The 11,541-nt window shown below is 36.7% G+C and overlaps 1 protein-coding gene across 1 annotated transcript; it reads right to left on the reverse strand.

The window, feature by feature from the left end:
- Positions 1-2,433: 2,433 nt before the first annotated feature.
- On the reverse strand, positions 2,434-7,159 carry LOC100891603. Its single transcript, XM_003731064.3, has 5 exons — positions 6,947-7,159; positions 6,375-6,578; positions 5,462-5,611; positions 4,817-4,930; positions 2,434-2,842 (listed from the first exon to the last, which is right to left on the reverse strand). The coding sequence occupies exons 1-5, from the start codon at positions 6,962-6,964 to the stop codon at positions 2,588-2,590; spliced, it is 741 nt and encodes a 246-aa protein (XP_003731112.2). The 5' UTR covers positions 6,965-7,159; the 3' UTR covers positions 2,434-2,587.
- Between the last annotated feature and the right edge of the window lie 4,382 nt (positions 7,160-11,541).

An 11,541-nucleotide genomic window follows, 5' to 3' on the forward strand; every position in this document is an offset into this window, starting at 1 on the left:
GTGTCGGCCAATAGGGGGGGGGGGGGGGGGTAGTGAACACTTTTTTAAAACTAAATACCCCCCCCCCCAATTCTGTCCAACAATTCTGGTCCCATTTTTTAAAACTTTTTTTTTTTCGGGGGGGGGGGGGGGCAGGGGGGACAAGGCCCGGTCGGTGGCTAGGAATTTATTTTAGGGGGCGGTAGTGAGCACGCGTGCCGTTTCATTAAATTGTTAGAGAAAGAAGACGATTAGTGTACTGTTTTCGACTTTTAATCCTAGTCTGAATTCAGTTCCCCCCTCCTTCCCGCGCTAAGCGCGGAAGCTCTGATACTTCATTAAATTATTAGAGAAAAAAGCACGATTCGTTGTACCGTTCTCTACTCTTAAACCTTATTTGCATTCAGATTCCCCCTCCAGCGCGAAGCACGGAAGCTTTGATATGTCATTAAATTATTAGAGAAAGAAGACGATTCGTTGTACCGTTCTCGACTCTTTATCCTTGTCTAAATTCAGTTTTCTTCCCTCTCGCGCGAAGCGCGGAAGCTTTGACGTTTCATTAAATTATTAGAGAAAGAGTACGATTCGTTGTACTGTTTTCGACTCTTTATCCTTGTCTGAATTCAGTTTTGCCCCTCCCGCGCAAGAGTAAGCTTTGACGTTTTATTAAATTATTAGAGAAAGAAGACAATTCGTTGTTTTGTTCTCGACTCTTAATCTTTTTCTGAATTCAATTTCATTATTTGAGGTTTCATTAAAATTATTAGAGAAAGAAGACGATTTTTTGGTACCGTTCTCAACTCTTAATCCTTGTCTGAATTCAATTCAGTCCCCCCCCCCCCCCGCGCGAAGCGCAAAAGCCTTAACGTTTCATTAGATTATTAAATTATTTAATGAAACCTCAAAGCTCCCGCGCTTCGCGGGGGGGGGGGTGGGGGGTAGAGGGACCTCAAGAAAGTCAAAAATCTGTGAGTGACCGTCTCTACCATACTCATTTTCCCCCCATTTCCCCCAATAGACTGTAGTGTTATAAAAACCGTTGTAAAAACGGTTTGTGAAATTTCGATTCCCAATCATAAATGTCTTGATAATCATGCAGATGGGCGATCGGCTACTAAACGTCGTGGGATTCCTGACTGACCTAAAGGTTTATAATTATGATTGCAGCATTAGCTATGAAACCCAGGATTTAGTTTAGAATCTGAGACAAAGACACAATCCCTTTATTAAAGAAGCAATACGAATTGAAGAATTATATAAATGTCGCGTTAAAAGTAGGGTTTAAAGGGGTTGAAGATAATTATTTAAAAAAACGATGGCGCGACGCATTACATGTTCACACATACACTCACTCACCAACACCCACACTCTCTCTCACACTCTCTGCCTCTCTTTGCCTTTTTATATCTTGCATTTCACATTATTCATATTTCATTTGTATTTTGTACATCGATCTATAAATCGTCTTCAATTGCATATCTGTTTTTTTTATACTCAAACCCTTTTTTTTTAAACAAGAGCACAAATCACCTTATTGATTCTAAATGACAAAAAAAAAACGACTAGATTATTAAATGTGAATTCAGTAAATCATTTATTTATTAATTACAATTATCAAACTATGATTTATATGAATGAAACTTTCAACAAGTATCATACATACCTACATATATCAACACCAAATGCAATCCACTTACTACGATGAAATAAAAGTTGAAATATTACAATATATAGATATAAGTTCAGAGATCGCTTTTTATATTTTTGGTGTCGGACTTTCCACTGACTACATGTAGAAGAAAACAAAATTTCTTCTAAATTTTGACTAATCTCTTCTTTTTTATAATTCAAATTACTAAAATAGAAATAAGGGTTTATATAAGGGTTTGTTGTGATTACATAAAATAATGAATGAATGAATATAACAATAATAACAATAATCATAATAATAATAATAATACTCATAATAATAATAATAACAATAATAATAATAATAATAATAATAATAATAATGATAATAATAATAATAATAATAATAATAATAATAATAATAATAATAATAATAATAATAAAACGGTGCTTATAAAGTGCTTTCCATCGAAGTCTCTAAGCGCTTTAGCAAACAAAATACAATGACAAACAATTATAATAAACAGAACAAAATTACAAATAAATCTACAAATTACAATACATATGAAATATGTTATAAACGTTAGTGTAACTCCATTGTTATACTGTATTAATCTGTTAATAGTAAAAATGAAACTTAACATTTGATAAATGTACAAGACTAATGCAATAGTTGCTTCTTTTAGACTATAGACATTGAGTTTCACATATAATCACAAAAGCCCCCTAGTTTTTTACACGAATTTTTTTTTTACCGACTAGAGGTGCCGCTATTGTACAAATTAAGGTAAAACTGTGGAGTTTTATTTCTCCAGTTCTATTTTCAGTAGGATATGCAGGGCACATTGTAGTGATATACTTTCTAAATGTAGAGTAGAAATCCACTCTTAGAGGAATCATATTGGGGATAATTTCATGTTGAGTGGAAATCCACGCTACAAAGAGTGGATTATACACTCTCAAAGACTGATTCAAACCACTACTCTGTAGCAATTATAATGAGAATACAACACTCTGGCCAACAGATGATAATGATATCAATTTCTCGAGCTCTAGCTAATCTTCGTTGTCTGGATGCAACCGCGTTGTCCTCTAACCAGTAGCTGGGTCTACCAGCACAAAGGGCCCCGACGGTTGTACCGCTGGACCCTTGTAGGAAACCCGCGGGGATCTCTCCGACGTTCACAAAGTTCATGTCGGTCAACTCTCGGGCTACGACGTCAAGCACTTCACCCTGGGTTAGAGAGAGAGGGAATGTTAATTACTATATGATCAATCACAAGGTCCGCGGTTCGAGTCCCACCGTGGCACTAATGTCCTTTGACAAGACATTGATCTGCATTTGCCACACTCCATCCACGGTGAAGTTAATGGGGACCTGGTAGGAATTTATTCCTTGAAACGCAGAGCGCGTGACAGCTGCTCTGCTAAAGCCAGGGTAATTATGCTGCATTATTGTAGAGCTTTTATAGAGACTTCTGATAAGTAAGCAAATATAATAATTATTATTATTATTATTATTATATAGCGCCTAATACATCTACGATATCTCTAAGCGCTTTAGATACGGCCATTACCCTGCTCATTAAATTCATGCTGGTATGCACGCAAAGCACGCCTATGCCCCTTCCCCACTTCCTGTGGAGCATTCCAGCCGGGCGTCTTTTAAAAGACACTGCATCCTGCAGGCACCAGTATTAAAGCCCCACTGCACTACTTGTAGCTACTTGCTCCCTCTATATAGAAAACAATGCCTAAGCGGTGCCCGTTGGTCCCCCATGGCCCATGCATGATCCTCTTTTTCTTATGTTAATTGAGAGCTGATTTGATGAGATAACCACCTGTCAGTGACCTTGCAGAGAGCGTTTAATCCCCCTGCCCCTGGCCAGACTAGTGCAGACGAGCTTTAAAATGACACAATGGATCATTGACCGTCTCAAGTGACAAGAAAAGGGAACTAATCACCCCGACCGCACGTTAAAAAAAAATGACCCACGTGATCCCTATTAATGTTTTAAACCAATCTTTGGTCATATTTTTGTCTTCGCATTTCTCTTATTCAAACAATCAAGCCATATATTGCATGATAAATAATTTTGAAATAAGCTTTCAAATTCTATTACTATACAAATCCCAAGATCATTTTTTCCAACGTGCATGCAGTGTAGCTCGTTCAATATACAATACATTTAAATGATAAACCTGTATTATTATTTTTACTTTAAGCCTTAAAGCCCCTTTCTTATGAAAATACAACTTTATATCAATGGAAAGCTGAATGAACGTAGAATAGGAATAAAGTATATTTTCCCTTTCAGTGTCGCACAAAAGCAAATTAGGACCTGTCCTCATCTTCCACACCCCTCCAAATTACGGGTCAACAGGTGTCATAATTGCCACAGTTACGTTGACGATATGTCGGGACCCGATCGGCTCGACTATACGTATAGCTGAGTCCTTGTGAATAAGCATCCTCCGCATAAGATGATGTCGAACAAGTCGGTACCTAGTTTTTAGGTCGACAACTCCCGAATTTCAAAGCTTTAGATTTTGAGTTTTCAGAGAGCTATTAGCATATAATTGATATTATTTTAATTTTGTATGACTCATAAGTTTTCAATACTATTTCATTTGTCACTTCCGACAGTGTCTTTAAAGGTACTACATGTATGTAGGCCTACTTGCAGGTCAAAAAATGAGAAGGTTAAATTCCAACGGCATTTGAAAGACAATAATAATTTAGAACTTTCCTAAAAAAAAAAGGGGGGGGGGGGGCTTGAAAATGCCACTTTAAGTGGGAAAATAACGACTATTAGATGTCGAATCGACTTAGGAGCTATATAGCCATTAAGTAATAGTCTGCGCTGCGCAAAGATTCAATCAGTTTAATTTTGGCAATTACAAGAAGTTGGTTATTAATGTAGACAAATGCTCATGTACCCTTTACAGCTCATGTTATGTATGTTATTACCAAAGATGAAAAAAGCCAGTCAGTCACTACTGGTGTCTGACAGTGAAGTCTAGCAAGTAAACGGATTTCCTTGCATAATATGAATATCAGGACACTGCTAATTAGGTTTAGATTTCACAGATAGGACATACATGTCATATTCATAATTCCTGCAAAGTTCTGTAGAATTTGATGTTGGCTGCAAAAGGGACATAGTACCTTTAATATATCGACAGTAACATGATAAATGCCACCTACCTCATTTTGATCGCCCTCTTCGGTCATGAATTTTTTCAGGTTGTTAGCCATTTCTGCAGGCCATGGGAATGCAATGCAGATGTTTTCATCGTGTATGTTGACAAAGACCAGGGACTGTGGGTAAGAGATACAAAAACATCATGGAAAAGTATATCAGCCAAAAAGAAATGGAAATCTCAAACTTTGAATGATCTATTCTATATCGTATTTTGTTTACAAAATTTAGGACACTGGAAGCTAAAGCAAAAAGTTAGGGCTCATAAGTGAAGGGAGGATGTGGGAGAAAGTAGTATTCTTTCAAGCTGCCTCCACCCCCCCCCCCCCACCCCCTCCCTCTCTCTTTCTCTCTCTCACTCTCTCTCTCCCCCTCTCTCTCCCTCTCTCTCTCTCTCTCTCTCTCTTTCTCTCTCTCTCTCTCCTCTCTCTGTCTCACACTCCCTCCCCTCCCCTCTCTCTTTTCCTATACAAATTGATATAATCTATTGAAATAAAAATCTTGACATAATCATCATTGAATATAAACATTTTTTTTTTTAAAGTAGAAGTACGCTAAATTTCACTGGAAGGGGAATGTGCATCCTCCCTCCCGTTGCCCTCGTGTAAAATAATGATTATGAGACAGTTGAGTTTAATACATGTACATACCCGATCGTAGTCCAATGCTACGGTAGCCCGAGAGTAGCCACTGAAGTTACTGGGTGGTGTGTGGATGAGAAGGGTATTGCTGGCTTGAATGTACTCGAAATGTTCTGTCATGATGCGACCATCTCCCATCACCAACCTGGTATCCTTCGTCTAAACATAAACGAAACAGTTTTAAAACGAAGTTTGATTATTATTTTTCGTTTGCACGAAATATAATTCTCACAGCTCTAGAAACTTTCGTGACAGCCTTGTTCATGGGTTGGGTCTACTTACTTCTAAAAGTCTACAAACTTGAAATAATTCACTATCTGAATTGGACAGATTGTCCCTGTGACTGACTGGGATAGTCTAACCTGTCTATTGAGGCCATCCAAGGGAACCAAAAAAGTGGCCACTCTAGACAGGTGACATTTCAAAACTGTTTATACAACACATACTGCTCCCTAGCGGGGTTTTAATAATGAGTGATAACAGCATTAGCAGAGACAACTTTAACTACATGTATACAAGCAATATGATACACGACATCATAAGTTAGAGAATATGTGACCATTGTCACTGCAAAATTATCAAAGTATACCAGGTTGTAGGTATTCAATTTTGAAATGATTAATCAACTATGTATTTTCGAAAGGTACAATTATTTAATTGATTTATATCATGATATGATTATATATGTATTTTAAATTTTGTTGATAATATTGTACTTAGTTTGTATATTACTATTTTATTATGTTAAAAAATGCAGAAATAAATGAAACATACAAAATACATAACTACTGCGCCTTATTTACAATTTCGACCTAAATGCAAAGTGATCTAAAAATGTTAGTTCCCCCGCCCATTTTATTTTTAGGGGGGGGGGGGGGTTGATACACATATTATATTCTGGCATCTAGGACCATATGCTTACCATATCACGGTCGAAAATTCCTGCTTCTTCTCCCGGAATGACATCTTCCCTCGTGCACTGATTGAAACCATCTTGGGCGATCCAAACGGCTCCAAGAATACACCCTCCAAGCACCAAGCTAGTCAAGAATACGGTCGAGAAGATGGTCACAGATCGAATGGTCGTCAGACGAACCGAGTTTGATTGGCTCTCCTGATATACTTCCTGGGGGGGGGGGGGGGTTGAAAAAGAAAAGGGGAAATATAATCAGTTATACCGTTGAGCGTTTGTTTTGTATATAATTGTTTTACTGCACGCAATGCTTTATCCGAGACACGTTATATTATCAATTATTGGCTACTCCACTTATTTTTCGGTTCAACTGTCCCCAATCTGCCACATCTACAGGCATTTAAAAAAATGCCTCCGGGTAAACTGAAAAGCAGCATAAAATAACATTTAATTGTTGGGTTGGAAGAAGAAATTTACCTATATATGCACGAGTGACGATTCGAATGGTATGTAAAATATGAATTAGAAATCGAATGCAAGAAGGAAAAAAATAGGTATATGGCACCCGCACTGTCACTCACTTTGATTTCCTTTTCCATGCTGGTAGGAGGCTGCAACTTGATCGCGTACAACGGTTTTAGTAGATGTGAGGATTTTTAGTTAAAGATCGATGGACTAGCAATCTATGAACTTTGCGATGTCTAAAGTTTGATAGTTGATACAGAGAGTCAGCTAGTAGGATGTCTCGCTTTGAATCAGGATTCTGAATTTTGAGAGCAGTTGCAGCAGTTTTTATAGACCCCTTTTCAGCTCGGAAGTGATAATTCTTCACGGGGCTTCATGGAAGACCAGATATAATACAAAATAAAAGTTATTCTACAAACTACGTTAATGAAACGTAATTAGAAATCTGTTTCCTGATTGGTAGGTCTGAATTTAGGGGTGTGTTCTTGCTTTTCGCTAGCCGTTGATTCGTTGGAAGTATTCATGCGGTATAACTTCGAGGTAATCTCTACGAAAGAGAAGTGTATTTACACATCCGGGTATCAATATTTAGAATATGATGTAATTGTTATCGCCACGGTCTCCAATATTCAGTATCTATTATTCAAATAATGTTCGGGATATATGTTATTTTAAAAAAGAAAGATGGTGGTCTAGAAAGCAATAAGATGTGAAAGCACATAATCAATATTTATTACCGCCAACAAAATACATGGGGTCTTATTTCCTTGATTTTAGCGACTTGACTTGAAATACCAACAGTTCTTAAAGGGATAGTTGAGTTCTGTTTTGAGACCGCAAATGCCTTCAAAGTGCATGGTTATTGCTCTTATTCTTATCTATGGCATTTATAGTGCCCTTTTAGAACCTAACATTGCTATGAAGGTAATTTTAGACCCCAAAATGTGTGAAATTTAGCCAATACGATAATACCAATTCAGCTCCACTTTCAAAAAAACATAGTGAACGTTAACTAATTATTTAATTAAAAATAACAATACATGAGCCGGATAATTGTGAGTATTATAAGCAACACGAAAATGCCCCAAAAAAGCCAACATCGGCATTGGCTGAAATACGACGTAAAAGGCGTTATTTAGTTTTTTTTTCAACGGTTTTTTTGAAATTTTTCAAAATATCTAATATTTGTGGTGGTACACAAGTATCAGAAATCGTTATATTTCAGCCGTCTCTGAACCGATTTTGATCAAACAAAGATGATTTTGTCATTTAAATATTATGTTCTTTCAAATTTGACACTCAGTTTTTCATTATCTCACAAAAAAATATTTTGTGTAGCGCCCTCTGAAACAGAACTCAAATATCCCTTTAACGTTATTGAAGTATCGTATTTCTGCAGTCACTCTGTCAGTGACTTTGTGCCTCAAAAGTCCTTGATCAGTGATAGGTTGGAAGTGTGCAGTGATGTAGTAACTAAAATCAATAGTATTCACAAGCCCGGTTTTTTCCCACGCTCTTCTGCCGGGCAGTCGTCATTGCTCTCTCCTAGAATGATAATGCACTGCCTTGAATGGACGTCACACGTAAGTCCCTGATGATAATAGTGTAGGCGATGTCTTTTCATCCGTCAATGTATATCCGGGACCTGGACAAGTACCAAAATAAATAATATAAACACTTGACAAATTTAATGACAATCATTGTATTCTGAAGAAAAAGAAAAATGGTAAACTACATTGTTCCTTCTTTAAAAAAAGACAAGCAAACAACTTTTCAAATGATTTACAAGAATATAGTAGCTTTCCCTATTTATTACGTCATGTCAATTAAATAGTTTCATAGAGCAACTTTAATCAGGCAGCCTCACATAGCAGGTAACATTGGAGCGCCTTGAGCACATTGCAAGGTGGATACGTGCGCTATATAAGAATCCAATATTATTATTATTTTATTATTATTACTATTATTATTACTATTATTATCATTATTATTATTACATCTCTTTGTTATCATCAAATGTGGGGGCAAAACGCAAGCCACACCCCCCCCCCCCCACCCGAAAAAAAATCAGCAGTTAAGGAGTAAAAGTGGTTTGCATTTTTTAACCAAAAATAAAATAAAAAATGAATTTATCACAATCACGATTATATTCCATTCAAAGAAAAGTGAGAGTAAACAGGAATTAGACTTCCTTAACATTCCGCATGCCCTTATATTTATGTATACTAGCGATACGCGCATATCGTGAAAATATTGTTAGAGGATGGGAAAGCGTGTGTGTTTTTTATGATAGGGGTGAGAAGACATGAGCCCCTGAACACTGGCGTACTGATGAGGGGGGGGGGCAGTTGCCCCAAATAAAATTAAAACGTGGTTTATTTCTTATTTGATACCAGTGATTTACAAATGTTGCTGAAATAGTGATTTCTCCGGATTTTTCTCAATATCTTTTGTACATTATACTTTTATGCGTTTGTTGGAAAATTACAAATTCCAAAATTTACTGTGAGGTAAAAAATATGTTAATTTAAAATCCTTCATTGCAGGATCTGCAGAACGGCGGGGGCTCGGGGCTCGACCCCTCTCTTTTTAAAAAGTATGTTAAAGAGAAAAAGAAAGAATGGGTGACCTGCCAGTGTCACAAAATGAGGTTTCTCGAAAGTCCTTGATAGGTTGGAAGTACATGTGCACTGTGCAGTGATGTAATTTTGTGTCAACTACTAAAATCAATAGTAGGCCTATTCACAAGCCCGGTTTATTAATTTAACAAAAGACACAATATTTATCCAATGCTCTAAAAAAAACGATGTCTTTTCATCCGTCAAGGTATATCCGGGACCTGGACAAATAACTAAATAAATAATATAAACACTTGACAAATTGATGACAATCATTGCATTTTGAAGAAGAAAAAAACTAAACATGGAAAAACTACATTGTTCCTTCTTTAAAAAAAGACAAGCAAACAACTTTTCAAATGATTTACAATAATATAGTAGCTTTCCCTATTTATTACGTCATGTCATATAAATAAAGTTTCATAGAATAAAAAGAAAGAAGCAACTTTAATCAGGCAGCCTCACATAGCAGGTAATATTGGAGCGCCTAGTTGAGCACATTGCAAGGTGGATACGTGCGCTATATAAGAATCCAATATTATTATTATTATTATTATTATTATTATTATTATTATTATTATTGTTATTATTATTATTATTATTATTATTATCATTATTATTATAACATCTACTTGTTATCATCAAATGTGGGGGCAAAACGCAAGCCCCCCCCCCCCCCCACGAAAAAAAATCAGCAGTAAAGGAGTAAAACAGGTTTGTATTTTTTAACCAAAAATAAAATAAAATATGAATTGATCACAATCACGATTATATTCCATTCAAAGAAAAGGAGATTAAACAGGAATCAAACTTCCTAAACATTCCGCATACCCTTATATTTATCAATTAATTGAGGATTTTATAATAGCAATACGCCCATATCGTGGAAATATTGTTAGAGGATGGGAAAGCGTGTGTGTTTTTTATGATAGGGGTGAGAAGACATGAGCCCCTGAACACTGGCGTACTGATGGTGGGCATAACATGCGTCTAACAGCGATGAATATCATCGTTTTGAGGGCAGTGGGGAAAACCCCGGTGAAGAGGTCCCTATATAGGCCACATCATCCATAATTATGCACATTCCAATCAGTTATGTCGGGAATAGAGACCCCAGGATTACAGTGCTGCAGTTCGTTTTTCTCCACCCATGCACAGGTGACGCCAAAACTTATTACTGCTACTACTACTACTACTACTACTACTACTACTACTACTACTACTATACTGATAACGATGATGACGATGATGATGATGATGACGATGTTGATAATAATAATAGGCCAAATAATACTAAGAATGATAATAATGATGATAATAATAATAATGAAAATAAAGATTATAATGATAATAACGATAATAATGATAATAATAATTATTATGATTATAATAACAAAAACCATAACTATAATGATGATAACAATGATAATAACGATGAATGATAATAGGCCTAGTTATATCGGGAAGTCCTCATGACCATTCATTAACGCAATGTGTAGATGATACCCTTTTGACGCTCAACGGTTCAATGCCCGCCCCCCCCCCCCCCCACTCAGTGTTATTTAGGGTACGCGTTCCAATCGACTCCCCCCCCCCCCTTTCAGCAAAAGTCCGGTGTGTAAAGTCAATACGGGTCGACCTTTTTCTTTTGTTACGAAAGGACATTTTGGTAACACGCATGCGGTCCGTCCGTTCTCGGAGTGGGGGGGGGGGGGGGGGGGGCGGGATTCAATGCAGGATTTACAATGTGCAAATTTGGCATAATCCTAGAATACAAGTTAATAATAACGTAATTTATTTTAAGTCTTGGTGTGCTAACGGGGTACGTTTCGTTAACGATGTTTTTAGGAACAAATGGATCATTTCTCGGCATTTCTCGGCATTTCTCTCATATTTTGATTTTCAACGTAAATACAATGTACACGTAAACTTTTTTCAATATTATGGCTTTTGTCACGATTTGGTTTTAAAGGCACACTGTCCTACTTGTAGCTACTTGCTCCCTCTATATAGAAAACTTCCCCAATCGGTGTCTGTTGGTCCCCCATGATCCTCTTTTTCTTATGTTAAATGAGAGCTGAGTTAATGAGATA

This window comes from Strongylocentrotus purpuratus, unplaced genomic scaffold (assembly GCF_000002235.5).
Source record: "Strongylocentrotus purpuratus isolate Spur 01 unplaced genomic scaffold, Spur_5.0 spur5_scaffold_9, whole genome shotgun sequence".
Taxonomy (NCBI): domain Eukaryota; kingdom Metazoa; phylum Echinodermata; class Echinoidea; order Camarodonta; family Strongylocentrotidae; genus Strongylocentrotus; species Strongylocentrotus purpuratus.